Genomic DNA, 18,893 nt, shown 5'->3' with positions numbered 1-18,893 from the left:
CAGCATTTTCCTCCCCAAGGCCTCTAGGATATCACTAGAAAGTATGGAGGCTCACAGGAAACTTTTCTAAAAAAAAAAAAACTTTTTTGGGGAAATTTTCAACAAAGCGACACATTTGGGTGCCACAATATCTAATGTTCATCATTTGACACAAAATATCAACAGACTAACTTTTTTTAGCCCCAAAATCAGGTGAAATGGTGGCCACAACCCAGTGGTTGAGAAGTCTCAAAATTCTCAATTTCCTGTAATGTTCTTTCAAAATGTAATGACTTTTCCCTGCTTTTAAAACACCCACACAATCTCAGAAATAAAGGTGGTAAACTGTCATTGGGGCAGTCCTCCTTCTGTCACTGGGGTGGGACCCTCAGGGGTCCGTCTCAGTGCCTTTAGTCAGGGAACATAACTGAACCATAATCCACTGAAATGATCTGTTCTAAGCTGGACTGACTCCACACACCCCGCCTCGCCTCCAGGCTTTTATTCTACTGCTCTGTTTTAAAACATTCGGTTATGAAAAGGAACAAATACCAACTTTTCACCTGGAAAAGTTCACAACTGGAGCTTAAAACCACTGCTGTGCCTTTGATGGTACATTTACAGTGTCTGTACCTTGATGAAGGAGAAAGGTGCCCACACAGGACCTTCATTTCTGGGGAAGTGGTTTGTTGATTTCAGGATTGAAACTGTTAAAAATAATATTGATTCAACGTTCCGAACTTCACGTTACATCCAGAGGAGCTGGAGCCTGTCCCAGCAGTCACGGGACAGAAGGCCTACTAAAGACCCATGTGTGCTTATTTTAGAACAGAGTTTGTACTGTTTTATTTTACAAATCTGCAGTAAAATACCCAGATGAAACCCACGCAGACACGGGGAGAACATGCAAACTGTGTGGAGCCTGCATGTTCTCCCCGTGTCTGCATGGGTTTCCTCTGGGTTCTCCAGTTTCCTCCCACAGTCCAAAGACATGCAGTCAGGCCAATTGGACATGGTAAATTGCCCCTGGGTGTGAGTGTGAGTGACTGTCTGTGTCTGTCTGTCTCCACTGCAATGGACTGGCGATCTGTCTAGGGTGTATCCCGCCTTTCCGCTTAATGACCCCTGGGATAGGCTCCAGCACCCCCCCCCCGCGACCCTGAGGGAGATGCGGCTTAGAAAATGGATGGATGGATGGAAATCTGCAGTAAGTAAACAGACGTGGGCAGGAGGTTAGGGAACCAGCCTCGTGACCAGTTCAACCCCCAGAGCCGGCAGCACATGACTGAGGTGTCCTTGAGCAAGACGCCTAACCCCCAACTGCTCCCCGGGCACTGCGGATTGGGCTGCCCACCACTCTGGGCAAGTGTGCTCACTGCCCCCTAGTGTGTGTGTTCACTAGAGTGTATGTGGTGTTTCACTTCACGGATGGGTTAAATGCGGAGGTGGAATTTCTCCGTTGTGGGACTAATAAGGGTCACTTAATCTTACGACACTGTATTTTCATTACACTGAGCCGGCAGCTGCCTGACCTGTGGCTGCGTCGCTGAAACACAAACAGGTTGAGGTGCAAAGCGAGAAAGTCTATGCAGAGTTATAGGCCTGGAGTCCCAAAGCAGCCTGGTATTGCTTTTTAAACTAAAAAAAGTCAATGTTTTATCAACTGTTACTAACTTATTTTGCACAATGTCACCGGTCACTTCACATATATGCACTTATAAACTCAGCACCACCAACTTAAAACACCTCGATCAATTATATCATGTTCCACCTCAACCACCCCCTCCCACCCCACATAAACTGTTAGAAATAAAGGATTTGTACAGGTACATGATACAAACAGTTCCCTCAGAGCTCCAGCAGTGGTTCTAAGGTCTGATTGTGGAGCTTAAATCAGCTCCTCCAGGTGAAAAGTTGGTATTTGTTCCTTTTCATAACCGAATGTTTTAAAACAGAGCAGTAGAATAAAAGCCTGGAGGCGAGGCGAGGCGGGGTGTGTGGAGTCAGTCCAGCTTAGAACAGATCATTTCAGTGGATTATGGTTCAGTTATGCTCCCTGACTGAAGGCACTGAGATGGACCCCTGAGGGCCCCACCCCACTGACAGAAGGGGGACTGCCCCAATACCTTTATTTCTGACAGTGTATCAGGGAGAGAGCCTCCCTGATGTGTTTCGCTCACAAATGCGTCACACGATCAAGGATTTAGAGCAGGAGAACTTAAGAAATCGTAAGACAGGAGTAGAAGCACAACTGGGAACAACTGGGAAGTGGATATCGCCTCAGTCCCCACAGTATTTTAGTGGGTGCATCCTTGTCCTTTAATGCTGGGCAAAGGGCTTCGTTAAAATCACTCATTTTTATTGTTTATAACATCCTATAATCGATTAGTTCTGTTTAACCTTACATTTTACACGCTTGTATCTTTCTGCCACGAGTCTTTCAGACATAATCAATAAACATAATGCTTTTATGAGCCTAGACTGCTAATGTTTATACGTTAATCATTAACAACTTCACGATCTCATCTTCTTCGTTCAGCTGCTCCCTTTAGGGGTCGCCACAGCAGATCATCTGCCTCCATCTCGCCCTATCCATTGCCTCCTCTAGTTTCACACCAACCATCTCCATGTCCACCTTCACTACATCCATAAACCTTCTCTAAGGTCTACCTCTTCTCCTTCTACCCGGCAGCTCCATCTCCAACATTCTCTGACCAATATATCCACTATTCCTCCTCAACACATGTCCAAACCATCTCAACCTGGCCTCTCTGGCTTTATCTCCAAACTGCTCCACCTTCACCGTCCCTCTGATCTGCTCATTTCTAATCTTGTCCAGCCTCGTCACTCCCAACGAAAATCTCAGCATCTTCATCTCCGCCACCTCCAGCTCAGCCTCCTGTCTTTTAGACAGAGCCACAGTCTCCAAACCATAACTTCACGATCTCATACCAAGAAAAAAAGGTACAGCAAGAACATTCCCCACTGTGGCTGTCCTAACAGCTCACTGCTTCTACTTAGTGCTAGAAGCCAACACAAGGAATGGAAATGTAAGTTAAGGCACTAAACAGTGCAGTCTGTAAATTTTCCAGAACGGAATAGATAAATATTTAAATGATATGCAGTCATTCAGTTATTCCACCTCTAAAAGCTCCCTCACAGAAAGTGATTACACCGTGTGACACCGCCACATAAAGGGGACCTGTGGGATCCCTAACTAGAAGTATTAACACTTACATTCCTGATAGTGTTATTTAGGTGACCCCACGGATTAAAGTCCTTAGGAACCATAGGCTGTTCATTGAGATGTGTTGGGAGAAGGTGTGGCCTCCAGTTTTCCATCAGTGTGGGTGTGTGAATATTTTATATACATTATTTTTTTGTGACCTTTTCCTGTTAATTTCTGGAGGGGAAGACTTTTATTGTGAAAGTGAACCCTGGTTTGAGAACGGGAAAAAGGAAGTAGAGCAGCCATCTTAAGGAAGGTGAAAGTTTGGGGAAGAGAGGCCTGGGGAAGTTGGCTGTTGAGGCCCAAACAGCATCTACTTTTTCTTTCTCTCATCCTTGTCTTTGACGTGTGGATTACCTTTTTTTTTTTTTTGAAGTGAGGTATCGCAAGGAACTGGGTGAGCTCATTCCATTTTTTTCTCCATTTTTTGGTATTTTCTTTTTTGTATGGCTGGACCCTGTTTTTGATTTTTTTCCTGGACATTTTTTCCTGGACATTTTTTCCTGGATATTAGCTCAAACAGTTGGTGCTGTTGGGGATTGTTTTTGGAAGGAAACAATTAAGAGACTTTTGAGTGACTGAGCTTAAATTATTGTTGCTCTGGACTTCGGTGCTTGGATGTTGCTGCTGGGGGGGAATACTGAATAAAATATATATTGGTCATCTTTGTGGTATACTGGCACTGCATGGTTTATACTCACCTAATTAGTCCTCAGACTTTTAATAGTAACAGTCAAGTGGTCAGATTGTTACAACCGAATCTTATTTTTTACTATTTTACCATCAGTAGCTTTACACAGACGTTGTTCTAGAATAGTTCTGAGAAGGTTTTGACCTAAAAATGATTGTTAAAATATACGAAGCGCGGAGAGGTACATGCAAGGTGTTGTGAGGCAAAATAGATCCAAAAGAAAAAAAGATGTATCAGATTTTATGACTATTTTTCCATCAACAACATTCCATGTGAACTCGGGAGACACGTGCAGGTTCGCTGGTGGTTTTGGACAGTAAATGAAATGTCTGTATTAGTGTTGCAGACATTATGACGCTTGGTTCCCATCACCGCCACTGTAAAGAAATCTCTACATTTTGACACCAAACCCCTCTAAATGACTGCTTTACATCTCAAGGACTGAACCACGCAGAGGTTTTGAATAAAGGATGGAAGTGTCCTGCAAGGCGATGGTGGTCCAGTCGCCTCACTCACACCAGCTGGGAAGCCTTATTGATGGTTTTCTAGCTTATTCTAAAAATCAGCCTCACAGCTGTCAAGGACACGTAACTTTGACAAAGTTTGCTGCTCAATATTTAACGCACACTTTTTAGTTTTACATAAAAATGATCCTGTTGGCGTGACGTGAATAAGTTGTGGGCACCAAAACGACCACATGCACGCACTTCCTAACCAATGTGGTGGTTGATCCAGTCAAAAGTTTGGGTTCCCTAGTCAAATTAGTTTTTATTGATCATCTAAGTGAAAATACGCTTTTTTTTTTTTCTTTTTTTTTTTTTTTTACACGCCCTCTCCAGAGATCACACTTAAAAATGAAAACGATTAAAATGTGTCTTGCAAAGTTTAATTAATTGAAAATAATAATAAAATGTAAAATACGAAATATGCCACACACCACATCAATTTTTCCTTTATTTTAAACCCAGTCAATAGTAAATCAACACTAATAGTGTATTAAAATGAGCAGAAGTGTGTTCTCTGTAGAGGATGTGTTCACTCATTTAAACCTAACACACATTTGTTTTGACTGTATGGGTGCAGGGAGTAGTGGGGGGCCAATGGGTCTCCTAGGCTGTCCTCCACTGCACCTGGCCATACCTATAATACCTTTACGGCCTCAGACGGGACATGGGTGTCTCCATGGCGACGGCACAGCCCTAGAAACACTCTCTGGGTGGGATGGGTCTCGGTTTCAGGCCGATGTCTCGAGTTTCACCCAGACGGTTGACCCTGCTCTCCACCATCACCCCACACAGCAGACACTGAGACTGGACAAGGCAATCTTCAGCCATTCACTCACTCAATATTCAATGAGCTTAAATTACAGTCATTATGATAAAACTATCTTTTTTTTCCTCCCTGTTTTTTCCCGGCAAATTCACAAGGTCATCTTGAAAAACACGCAAGCCGAACTGTTTAGTGTTTCACAATAACAAGAAACGAGACAGACTTCTAAAGACTAATTAACAGCTGAGAAAAGCAGGAATGATTTTACTTAATTACACTGTGGAACGTGTAATTAAACGAGACGGCTTCTTCAGAATGAAGGACAAACAGGCGAAAAGAGCCCGACAGAGAGAGATTTACAGGAATTAATCATTTATAAGAATGCTAGAAAAGCCTGAACCCAAACTCAAGTAAAAAGATCGATACTTTGTCAAAATAACAGCTGCAGTAAATATGAATTTCCAAGCTTGAAAAGAAGCACAAAGTAGTCTTAGTCCATCCAGCGTCCGCAGGAACTGGAGTGTTTAGGCTCTATTCTTCTCATTTGGCCTCTTTCTGGTCTAAAATAAAATGATACAACCTCCAAAGTCAGAACGGAATATTTAAAAGAAAGTCACCAAATGAAATTAAACACAATCTCAGTTGACCTACATTCAATAAGAGTTATGACCGCATGCAAACATTTCGGCGCTCTTGGTCAAATGACGACACAACCGTCTACAGAGAACACACTTCTGCCGATTTTAACGCATAATTCCTGTTTATTTGCTGGATTTAACAAATTGGAAACAAATCAAATGTAAAACTCAGCTATATCATCATAGCTATGCTTTCAATTCAGATCATAAAGGTCAAAACTGGATCAAAACGAGGAAAACAGAAACACCTCTATGACACTTATTTCTGCTAGCGCCCCTATGGGATTCTAGTAGTACTCGTAGTAGTTAGTGCTAGTAGTTAACGCTAAGCTAAAATCGATTCACCTCGGTATTTTTCAGCTATTCTAGATTAAACGTATCTCTGGCAGGGAACTTTTGCTTTTAAAGTAGAGTCGTTTCTTGTAAAATCTCCCTCAACTTTTTAGTTGTTTCTCAACTTTTTAGTGTTTGCCAGTTTCTCATTGCAGATTAAACGTATCAGGAGACCAGCTGGAGTGATTATAAACACACGCAAGTCCATCGGTCTCCAAATTATCGACGACAGTCTTAAATCTCTCTGTTTGCCTCTTCGTTGGCTACTAGCTAGGCGAGACTGTCGTCTCTGTTGCTATGGTGACCAGCCAGTCTTCAATTGAATTAGCGGTTCTACATTAACTTTTATAGTTAAGACTGTGTTGAACGATCAGCAAAGGAGGTTTATTTTATTTTACCTAAACTCCTCATTCTGCTGTGGAGCCTCAACAGGGCGGTAAAACAGCCATACCTTGCTGACCGCTGGCCTAGAGCGATGTTTTTCTCATGAAATCAGCCCCACGCATTTTAAATCAAACTGACCGGTTGATCACCATCACTTCCCATTTGTGTTAGTGGTTAATCCAGCTAATCTTCAGTTCAGCTCCACAGAGAAAAAAAACACTGTCAAAGTTTGGATAATTTCCCCCTGAGCCGCTCTAAGCCGCTTATCCTTCTGGGTCGTGGGGGGGCGCTTTAGCCCGACCCAGCAGTCACTGAGTGGAAGGCAGGATACACTCATGATAGGTCTTCAAAGAAGGCCTAGAAGGCCCTGAGGGTTCCCCACTGTGTGTACACATTTGAAAATGCTCAGAAAAGTTCAAATCCATCGACACTTTTCATGAGTACATGAACCTGACCACAGATCAAAGGTAACCTATATTCAAAATATGCACTCATAGACATATTACTGACATGAAAATAGCTTATATCAAAACCAGAAGCCAAACCACTAAAACCCCAACAGCCCCACCAGACTGAAAACCAACATTCATCTTACTAATGCACTCCAGGTCACCTGCAAACCCCCAAGCCCTGCGCTGCTGGGGGACGTTACCAGTTTAGGCTGATCTGAGATCAGGGTCTCTTGTAGTGCTCAAGACTGAGATTTCATTAAGCTAAGCTGCTCTGAGATCAGCGTAACATGGCGCCTTTTGCCGAGATCCTGCAGGGAGCCGGCTTTAGGCCACAGTCATCTGGAAATACAACTCCCATAATCCCACAGCGCATTCATCTGCAGCTGTCACCTGAAAGGCAAAGCTAGGAGCAGGTAAGGTGACCCTTCAGGTAACAACAAGCAAGTCACTGCAGCAGGACCTTCACCATCTGTCGCTTCTGCCAGAGCAGCGCACACACGGTCTGAATGTTTACAAGCTTGTTCAGAAGCCTTACAACAAACACAACTCTCCCGAGGTTAACTTGGCACAGGAGGACAAAAACAAAGAAATAAATAACTGATGGGAAAGCGGATTATCTTCAGCCCACTGAGAGTCTTATTTCTTTATATAAACAGTACTTTATTAATGTATGCGTTTATTTTTATCCTATTTTTTCTTGTTTCCCTAAACTTAATTTTGTTTTAGTGTGATTTATTTAAAAATACTTCCAGACTAAATATTAAAGAACATTTTTCATGCAAGTGTTCTAGCTCAGGGGTCGGCAACCCAAAACGTTAAGTAGAGCCATTTTGTCCTTTCAGTCTCTATATTTTATGTCCATTTTACCACCTTGGCTGTAACTATGTCTCAGCGTGTGCTAATGTTCTGGGATAGGTTAAAAATATAAATACTTTGCTCTGTTTTAAGCTTTAGCTCAGCTATAGCCGCTTTTTTCGCATCTCTGACAGGAAACGTTTCCAAAAGCAGAATCACTTCTTGTAAAATGTCTCTCAACATTCGACTTTGCACAATGCTTCTCTAGAGTCACCTTCTCGTTCGAATTCTCCCGTTCCACCTTAAATGGTGCCTGAGGTGCCAGAACGTAACTGAGAATCGAACGAGAAGCCACTTCAGCTTAGCATCTTTTTAGTGTTTGGCAGTTTCTCGTCGCAGATGAAACGTATCAGGAATCCAGCTGGAGTGACTACAAACACAAATAAGTCCATTCGTCTCCAAATTATCGATGTCCGTCTTAAATCTCTCTCTTTGCCGTTTCGTAGCTACTAGCTATACCGGATTGTTGTCTGTGTTGCTATGGTGACCAGCCGTCTGCGCTGATCTTCAGGGTTAAAGGGTGAATCAGCAGTTCTACATTAACTCCAGCGTTTAAGACCATTTACTGTTAAACTGTGTTGAAGGATCAGCAGAGCTTTATTTTACTGTAAAGGAGGATGATTTTATTATTACTGCTGATCTGATTCAGCTGTGGAGCCACAACAGGGCAGGAAAAGAGCCGCATGCAGCTCCGGAGCCACATGTTGCCGACCCCTATTCTAGCTACCGAGCCCGATTCTCTCTGTTACTATAAGATACGCTGACGTTTTGACGGCGCTGTATTTTTTATGCATTTTTATGACATTTCGTGTAGATTTATGGACCAAAAGCAGTCATAGATCATTTTTACATGACCATTTTCCAACTGCTCTTTATCCCTTAGAATTAAACAGGCTGCTTCTGTTACTGCATCTTTAAGACTGATGCATGTAAATGTTTTCGATGCAAGTTGTTTTATACAGATTGTTGATGATGGTAAAACCGTGATAAATCTGATCAAATTTATTTTCTTTTGGGTCTATTTTGCCTCACAACACCCTATGCGCCCCTCTCCACCCTTCACATATTTAAAAAATAAGTTCTGGGTCAAAACCTTCTGAAAACTGTCACCTCAGGACTAATTCAATATAACTTTCTGCGAGGGAGCTCTTAGAGGTGGACGTCTGGTTCCTATCACCATAGTGGAATTCCCCTTTAAAACCTGGTGTCAGAGGAGACAAAGTGTACAGAAGTTGCTGAAAAGGGCAGAGAAAAGTGTCTCTAACCCCGATACTGTACACAGTGCACTGTTAGGAGCACACTAGGCCATTAAGGCTAGAACTAATGTCTACAATTCCAGACGTCATTTCCAGAGCCTCCTCTGATGTGAGTGCTCTCTCTCAGTGACCTGCAATTACAGTAAACGCTGGCTTCCTGTGCACTTGAGAAAAAGAAGAAGGGAAAAAAAAAACAAAAAAACACAAGCCCATGAGAGGACAGGCGAACGGTAATAGAGAAAAGAAGAAAAGCCAAATTACTGTCGGCTCTCGTCTCTTAAACGACACGTTTCAGCTCTGTGGAGAGAGCAGGAAAGAACGGCAGCTTCACCAAAGGCACCAAACAAAGGACTTTTCTATCACCGCTTCCACACACAACCATAAACCATACAAAAAATGAGTGTACCATCAAACCGACATTCACACACTGATAAGGCTCTTACAAGTAAAGGCTTGTCAGTTTTCTCAGAAAAACTTTAGAGCCTTCCCATCATGTTTTCCTGTTTATAAATAAATGGTTCTTAAAGGAACCACAAGTGGGTCTCCAATGGCATCAGGCCAAATGACCTTTTCTGGCACCTTTACTTCACTTTAAGAGAGTTAAATAAGTAAGTAGATGAATGAAGAGTTTGGAATCTCTGGTCGTATTGACAGCTGTTGATAGTTCAGTATTATCCTATTCAGTGTAAACTGAAATACTGTAATCTTTACACCTGAAAGGACTGTAAGTTAATGTATTCAGTCAGTCAGCTATTCGCCAGCTTCTCACTCAAATTTTCCCGTTTTTCCCATATGAGGTGGAACGGGAAATTTAGCTAGCTGGCTACCGAGACATTTGCACAGTCCTGGTGATACTTAATGCTTGTTATAAAGAAAAGGATCATGATCCACTGAAACGCCGCTAAACAAAGACAAAGTGGTTATCGTAGTTTTTAACGGAGAAAATTCTCACGTTTGTATGTTTCTTTAGTCGCTCGCACAGTCATCTTGCCGGTTTTCCTGCCCCCCCCCCCCCCCCCCCCCCCTCATAACACTGTATGGAGCGTCGCTTTGAAAAACTTAACACGTCACCCCTCTATCTCAACAAATATCGGGACACCCTACCCCTAGACGTGAAGGCGCAAAACAGAAGGGTAGGGCTAAGTGGTGAAATGGGATTGGGCCCAAATGGATATTAAATGACTCGGATTTGATCACCACAATTCAGATATGAGGCAGTTTGATCACAGATTAGTTCCCCTGTAAAGTGTAAATAAGTGAACACGTCCTCTACAGAGAACACCCTTCTGCCCATTCAGTGCACAGTTACTGTTTATTTGCTGAATTTCAAAAGTGATAATAAATCAAGCAAATAATTATAAAGCAACTCAAAGCAAATAATTATAAATTATGCACTAAAATTTGCATAAAAACACCGTTTTTATGTTCCCTGCAGAAGACGGTGCTTCGCTTAGAAAACCAGCAACACGGTTCATTTTCACAGGGGCGCACAAACTTTTGAACGCGGCCGGCATTCTCAGCGCTCGCCTGCTTTCTCGGTTCTTAACGGCGCCGTTCATCCCTCTCGAAACATTTCTGTTGTGGAGCAGAAACATCTTAATAACAGCATCTTCAACAAAACAGGTTTCATATTCGTCAGCGACTCCAAAGCATGTAAATCTTAACACGTTCAAATTTTAGTTCGTTAAAAAACACGCAAAGAACGTTTACAATCAGCATTTTGTGTTTATTGGTGATAAAGACCATGGAGGAGAAGGGGCTGGGAGAGGAGCACTCCATCTGACATATGGTACATTTGATTAATATTCTTATTATCATGTCATTCACTTCGTTTCCTGAGTGAGGAGTAACATTTTGAGCTTCAGCTCTTCCTTGAGTTCTCAACTGTCAACTGACAAAACCATTTTTAAACAAAACTCTTACAAAAGCAGTTTCTATGTAGCGTCTTCTTATCAGGCATATACATTTCAAACGTAATATGAAGCATGTGAGGGAAGGGCACTGCTGCCAGCGCGTCAAGAGGAACATTAAAGCGTGCGATGATGGTACTGCGCTAGGCTGATGAAGCAGCTGCAGGAACTAAAGTTCTCCACAAATTCTCCGAATCAAGAACACTGCAAAAAGACGATACTGGCAAATGAAAGAATCTTTCAATTTATGTTTCAACATTATAAATCTAGTTGACTTATTTCTCATATTACGACCTATTTTAAGCTATTTTGTTAATAAAATTGTCTCGTTGGCGGATAAATGATCACGTTTCGTTACTGCTTGAAGGAGCTAAAGTGATCTGCCAGTGTAGCCATATAATTTGACTTGGAGTTCACTTTAAAGGACACACTGGACACAAAAGCACAGTCACATACAGCACTGGGCGAAAGTTTGAGGCCTCTAAGCGAATTTTTAAACAGTTTAGCTCAGCAGTGAGTTTATCACAATATACACAATATAAAGTCATATTCATAATTCAGATAAACAGAAAAACAATAAACAGTAACAAGAATTTCTCGGGTCCATATTTTTCCTGGACACCTTCACAGCCGCCACAGAGACTCGTTAATATCATCAATTACATCATGAGCTCAATTTACTGAGCACTGATTGGTCAAACCAGGAGCTGCTTTATAACTACATATAATACTGGGCTTCCTCGAGGAGACGCTTGGAGATGGTTAAACAAACACACAAACATCCAGAAAATCACTGTTTATTTTATATATATAATTTTTTTTCGTCTATAAATTTTGTTTATTCAAATATTTACACTTATTTCAGCAAATAAACACAAACTACACAAACAAATAGATTTTGAAAATGTGTCTTGGGTGCCTGAGACTTTCGCACAGCACTGCATATGTTACATGTTATTGTACCAGCCGTCCAAGATCTTGTGAAATGTGAAGTCTCTGCCGTTTAGGGGTCATTTAACTTCTACAGAAAGGGTGGGATTCTACCGGTGGCTCGCTGTATCGTCTGAATGGCCACTCGTCTAGCCTTCATACTTCTACCATCATATCTGCACACAGACCTCTCTGATACACAGACTGCGATCTGTTCTCAGAGCAAGTTTAGCATATAGCTACGCTAACAGGTGCCAATAATATTCAGACAGGCTTCACTGAGTCAGCATTCAAACTGTAACATGAAAGGAAAAGAACTCAGATGTCTTTTATAAGCTAAAAGCATTGCAAATATATGTAAATATACACCACCGTTAGCTTCATCCATATCAATGGAAACGCCAATAGGCTTGTGGTAATCAGCATTTTCTTAGCAGTAGCAAACAGATACACAAAAACTGCTCATAAAGCGAATTATAAAGTTTATGCATTACATTTTCTGCTGTGTATTGACATGTTTGGCTCATTTTGTGACCGTATTTGTGGTCTTTCTGTACTGTGCTCTGCTGCAGCCACTGTTGGGCTCTCCACCACAGCACAATGACCACAGCCCCTACCAATGAGCAGTGCATAGAAGCTTAAACCCCACAAAGCGACGCGTTCTTCAAAGAGGCGTGAATGCCAGTGTTGTTTGTTTTACAACTTTCACGGTTGGTATCAAAGAGCACAGGGAACTAGATTAAATCATATTAAGGAAAAATGTCCAGGAATAATCTTATAATGTTCTTACAGCAATTTCAAAACGAGACATTTCACACATATTAAAGAAGCTTTCACTTGCCAAGATATCATGTCCTGCAGCGTAAGGCCGAAGAAGGAATAAGAGGAGGACCTACTGTCAGTGGTGACCAAATGAGAAAGGAGAGATTTATTGATAAGTGCTGTAACAGTGACGTATTCAAAAGTAAGTTTCCAAAAAAAGGTCAGGAAACAAAAAGCCTCACTGAGCCAGTCACACTAAAACGCATACATTACACCTTCTAACTATACAGGCCAGATTCCGTCTGATTACGAGATAAAAAAAATCTTTCTGTATTTGCCTGAAGGAAAAATAAAATTTATGCAACATGCTGCTCACACTTGTTTATATGTGAATGGACATATATTTTGTATCTGTGCACTACATGGATCATGCGGGATGTATGTATATGTATATGTATATGTATATATGCATATGCACCTACAAAAAAATGGTTTACGTTTGCACGGGGATGCTGAATAGTTACAGTAACAGAAAAACATTTCTAACAATAAATAAACACATCTTTAAAAACGTATCCAAGAAAACAAGAAAAAGATCATGATTGTACTTAACATGTTTAATGATATGTGACAAACTAGTGTGATTAGAACAGTATGTCAGGATAACGGTCAGTTCAGGGGAATAATATGGAAGCCCAATTAATTCTACTAATTAGAGAGAGAGAAAAAAAAAACATAAGAGGTCTGTTTTTTTTTCCTGACAGCAGTATATCAAACATTTGACTTATTTTCTCAATATTTGAGAATTTCCAGAATTTGGCCTCAAAACAATGATTTACAATCCGGAAATAATTCCCTTCACTCACAACAGCTCATCATTTCAATGCATTATGTTTGGCCTAGCAAAGTAAAGGTAAGAAATAAGTCATAATTAAGAAACGAGAAGAGTCATCATTTTATTTTGAAATTTGAGTCCAATTTTAAGAAAATACATTTTTTCGTCAAAATCTTGAGGAAACAAATCATGTTTATTTGGTTAGTCCATTTTAGATGCTTTGTGGATACTTCATTTACTTTCGAGTTACATTTGACTAAATGTCTAATAAACTGACCTGGCTCTGATGCTAAGCCTCACCTGAACCTCAACCCAATACCTAAACTCAACCCTCACACTAGTCCTTGCTCTAACCTCGGTCCAAATCCTAACCCTCACCCCTCCACTGTTTAGAACTGAGTTTCAACACATAGCTTAACAATTTGAACATCTGCAGAGAATCTATAGTGCACTGTCCAAATGAAGCGAGGCCGCTGTTTCCATACAGTAGCCGAAATTCAGAGAGAAAAACAGCCTCAAATATTTCGAGATAGTCTCAACATAATAAGTGAATGAAATACTGCTGTCAGAAGCTTCTTCATATAGCCATCAAATGAAATTAGCCTATTTTAAGTGAACAGAGAAAGTTAATGACTGAGGACAAACCGTAAATTTGGTTTGTTAGGTTATTTATTTTTGGAATCCCTTCGTCTTTTTTGACCATTTCTATAACTGACCCATGACACCCTCGAGAAAACAAAACAAAACAACAACAACAAAAAAAAAAAAAAACGCAACATCACATTATAATCAGAGACAAATGAAAAGTTTTTTTCAAACAACAGTAAAAAAGCCGTGACCATGTTCTGCAACAGGAACTGTACCATAACCCAGAATTCAGCACTGCTGCACTGTAGTGACCGTTCGTCCAGCAGCCGAGCGCGGTTTTGACTGACATGCCCTTTAGACCGTGTGATGAGGTTGGACGGTGAAGTCAGAGATAATGGAAGCCCAGGGGTCCGATATGAGGAAGCTGAGACGGAAAGTGTGTGGGGGAGGGGTGCAGGGGGCGGGGGGGTGGCTGGAAGTCCCATAATAACATCTCATCACTCACCAGTCACAATAGAGGCACTTCCACCGGACGTTCCAAAGCCGTGGACGATCAAAAACGATGTAGACGTGAGGCCACGCACGCTCGCTCGGTCAAATCTGAAGCATCTAAGGGTCAAATTAGACGCTCGAACGGCGATAAACTTACCAACACCCATTTAAATCCTTGATCGGCCCCGTACACACGCACACACTCACTCACCCACATGCTCTCTCTCTCTCTCTCTCTCTCTCTCTCTTTCTCAGGGCGAGTCCATGCTGAACAGCTCGATTCCCTGAGAATTCCAATAGAGCCCTACTGCAGAGTTAAAGACCAAAGACCACACGTAAGGGATGAAGAAATCTTCAGGCTGGTCTTCCTCCACATACTTAAACTTCAGCTCTGGAAACTTCTGCAGAGACAAGAACACACAAACAAACACGTTCACATTACTTCCGTTCTAAAACATCTTGTTTTTCTCTAATCGTCCATCAAAATGCAGTGATTTGTGCCCCACTGGTGACTATCTAGTATTGAGCTTCATAAACGAAAGCTTGTTTCATGTCAGGTCGATAGGAACCAGTGGCTGGAGGGACACGCATATAAGTGTGGATAGGCGAAGAGAGTGTAAATGACAAAACAGCAATAGCAGCACATAATAAATGATTTAGCGTGTGGAGTTTCTGAGGCTGAGATGATGTGAAACGAGTCAGTGAGGAAGCAAAGAGTCCGTGACCTCACTCAGTGTCTGGGTATTAGTAGAGGTCTGGGGATTAGCTTACCCAAACTGCAACAGCCATACAAACCACCCAGGCCAATCCCACATCACTGCCTGAGAGAAAGCAGACAAACGAACCTGAAATCTATAAAAACGCGTCATTCAACCGAACCCAGCAGAAGGTCAGCGGTACGTCCATCAGGCCAAAACCAGCCGAACCACGCCAAACCCCTGCCAGGCCAGGTGAGGTCCAGCCAGCGCAGCAGCAGGTAGACGGCCGAGCTCCATCAATAATGCAATAATGTTTCTTTGTAATCTTCTATCAAAGTGTAGTGACTTTTGCCCTTCCCTTTAAAGGATTGTCTGAGTTTTTGATGAAATCACCGTGCACCAGTGGGTGGGGCAACATATTAACCAATAGTATCATCCCCTTCTTCCTCGTCAGTGTGACCTTCCAAAAGCATGCAAAAAAAATATTTGTAATTAATAACTCACTCTACATTTACATACTGTTATATATAAAAGCACCGCTGGTCAAATAAATAGAGGTTTTTAAAAAAAGTGTAACTAAGTAATAACCACAAAAAATAAAATAAGGCTTTAAATTAAGGCACACTGTATACCACGTGTGTCAGGCTCCAGTCCTCGTGGGCCAAAACACTGCAGACTTCAGCATTAAACTCACTAAACACACCTACTTCAGCTCATCAGCTAATTCGCGAGGCCTTCATGAACTGAATTCAGAGTGTTAGATGAGGGTAAACGCTGATCTCCGCAGCACTTCGGCCCGGAAGGTCCCCAGTTTGACACGCCTGCTTTATACCGTACGTTTCTTCTTCTTTCGGCTGCTCCCTTTAGGGGTCGCCACAGCGGATCATCTGCCTCCATCTTGCCCTATCCACTGCCTCTTCTACTTTCACACCAACCATCTCCATGTCCACCTTCACTACATCCATAAACTTTCTCTGAGGTCTACCTCTTCTCCTTCTGCCCAGCAGCTCCATCTCCAACATTCTTTGCCCAATATATCCACTATTCCTCCTCAACACATGTCCAGACCATCTCAACCTGGCCTCTCTGGCTTTATCTCCAAACTGCTCCACCTTTTCTTCCAAACACAAACTGAACAAATAAATATAAACTGTGCACTAAAAATAAGCAGAAAATGTCATATTTAAGTACCATATTCAACCTACTTTCACTCAGAAAATCAACAAAATGTGACCAAGAGTTTTCAAACTCTTGCATACAGATGAAAAAGCAACGTGCTGCCGTTTCTCGTTAGGCTGAATGAAATTTTTGCCAACGATCTATATAAATAAAAGATCTGCAGGCGGAGCTGGGATAGGCCAACTCAGAGTTTCTTTAGTATGCAAATTAAGACAGCTCACGGATTTCATTCACTTGTTGTACACATTAAACATTTCATCCACAGGTTAAGTAAACATCGCTGTTGCCGGAACAAAACCTCGTATCTCCATTTTCGATGTTTTTCAGTTTTTGATGCAGCGTGAAAACACCTGTCGCTCTTTACCTTGTGTTTATATTGTGCGATGAATGGACTAAAAGAAATGACCCAAAATGACTAGGAAAAAATTCTGGTTTCATTGACTTACATTAAGAGTAAAGCAGGTGTTTTCCTTCCCCTGTGAAGTTAACATTTTGGGGATACGAGGTTTTGTTCCGACAACAGAACCGTAAGTAAGGTTATGGTACAGTTCCTGTTGTTAAGCATGGTCACAGCTTGTTTACTGGCATTGTGTCAATGTGATCTTTTGTTTGCGTTTTTTTGTTTTCTCGAGGGCGTTATGGGTCTTTTATAGCAGGTCAGGGCTGAACAGGATTGTGCCACGGGCCTGACTTGCCTCACGGCCCTTGCGTTTGACACATGGGCTCTATAGCACTGGGCTTTGGAGTAGTGGATTCTCTGGAATGACGGAGCTCCACCCAATAACTCCAGAACTGATCATCCAACATCAGTACCTCAATAATGCTCAATCAAATCCTCACAGCAATGTTCCCCAACATCTAATGTAAAGCCTTTCCTAAAGAGTAGAGGCTGTTACTGCAGCAAAGAAAGCAGCAATGAACGAATGCATTTGAGGGCCAATTCAGTTATTTACTACGCAACTACATATGCAATGATTCTATTCTGTTGAACTGACTGAACACTTCATTTACAGGTATAGAGAAATGCTACATTTAGCCCACGGAGGCTAGCTGTGGCTAGCTCAGACCGGACTTGTTACCACCCTGAAGGGTTAACGGGTTTCCTGCAGCCTGAAAAAGCTCTCTGATCTGATTTCAGGTGACGTTTGCTGTGTAAAGGTGACTCTGCACGCTGTAATTCCATCTACCTGTCAGGTAAATAAACTTCAGCTCAATTAACTAGCAGGTATCGCGACACACAGAGAAACACCTTGAGAGGTTTTCGTGTTTAAATAAAACTCTCTTAACCCACAAGTAACTGGATCTGCTGAGCTACAAGTTCATACGCTACCATTACAATCTCATCTCCGCCAGTCAGTGTCAAGTGCTTTGAGCCTGAGGGCTTGAGTTACTCGCACTGCTGTCCAATCAGAAGGCAGCATTAAGAGGCTAATGTCTGGGAAGACTACGTAATACAGTTGGTAGCCCTCACGCACTATGACCACTGCCTCACACGCTATAGCAGGGCTGTCAAACTCGACCACTAAAAGGGCCATCTTAACAAATCTCAACAAAACCGTGGGCCAGCCGTGTGTTACTTGATTCTCACTTAACATTTTGCCATCTGACCCCAACTGGCCACTGGTTGTTCAAAGTATGCCAAAACCACAAAGGCAAAAAAACAAGCACTGTATATAAAATAATAGACCAGGAGTCTTTAATTAAAATTCAATAAGGTCCAGTTAGAGAACATTTCCTCAAGCGAGGGTCCAGAACATCATAATGTCCAACTGGCATCATGACTCTGTGCCATATAATGTTTACTGAAGTAGCTGAGTAGGAATATTTATTGATTATTGTAGGAATATTGTATAAGATATGCATCTTATACAGTAACAACTGAATATCAGATCAAATAAAGTCAAGTTCAGTCAGATTTCAACAACATTTACTGTCAGTTTTCTCTTTTTAGAGTCACGTCATGTGGAATAACTTCCCTCTGACTCACTTTCTTCTCTGACTGCTGTTTCTCGCCTCGTCCCTCCCCTGTGTGTGTCACTCATTTAAGTCTAAGTGCTCATCGTAATGCACAGATCTGATTGGCCGAGTAGCGTCACGTGTGATATTTACAGCGCATGCAATTGGTCTTTGAGTCTCCCGGCTACTAAAAGCCGTACCGTAATGACTAGAAATGATACGCTGATTAAAACAGGACCACCCTGTCGAAATGAATGCTCCATAGTTTATTGGTTATAGCTCTGCACAAGACAGCGTCTGGGTCCAGAGTCGGACCGCGGTCAACCTATTAGTGACCTCTGCAATAGACCACATTAGCTGCAGATAACGATTAAACTTCTTATCCTCTTTAAACTGTGGTGTTAGAATAGAATTGGGCCACAGGCCTGACTTGGCGTGTGGGCCTTGTGTTTTACAC

At 41.9% G+C, this 18,893-nt stretch overlaps 1 protein-coding gene across 1 annotated transcript in view; it reads right to left on the bottom strand.

The window, feature by feature from the left end:
- Nucleotides 1–13,284: 13,284 nt before the first annotated feature.
- The window catches only part of dym (dymeclin), a 205,416-nt gene continuing 199,807 nt past the window's right edge, over nucleotides 13,285–18,893 (bottom strand). The window contains exon 17 of the mRNA XM_017711335.1: nucleotides 13,285–15,004. Within this exon, the coding sequence (XP_017566824.1) occupies nucleotides 14,855–15,004 (150 nt within the window). The 3' untranslated portion in view covers nucleotides 13,285–14,854. The remainder of the gene's footprint in view (nucleotides 15,005–18,893) is intronic.

The sequence above is a fragment of the Pygocentrus nattereri genome, chromosome 16 (genome assembly GCF_015220715.1).
Source record: "Pygocentrus nattereri isolate fPygNat1 chromosome 16, fPygNat1.pri, whole genome shotgun sequence".
NCBI lineage: Eukaryota > Metazoa > Chordata > Actinopteri > Characiformes > Serrasalmidae > Pygocentrus > Pygocentrus nattereri.
This window is presented reverse-complemented; position numbering and strand designations above follow the sequence as displayed.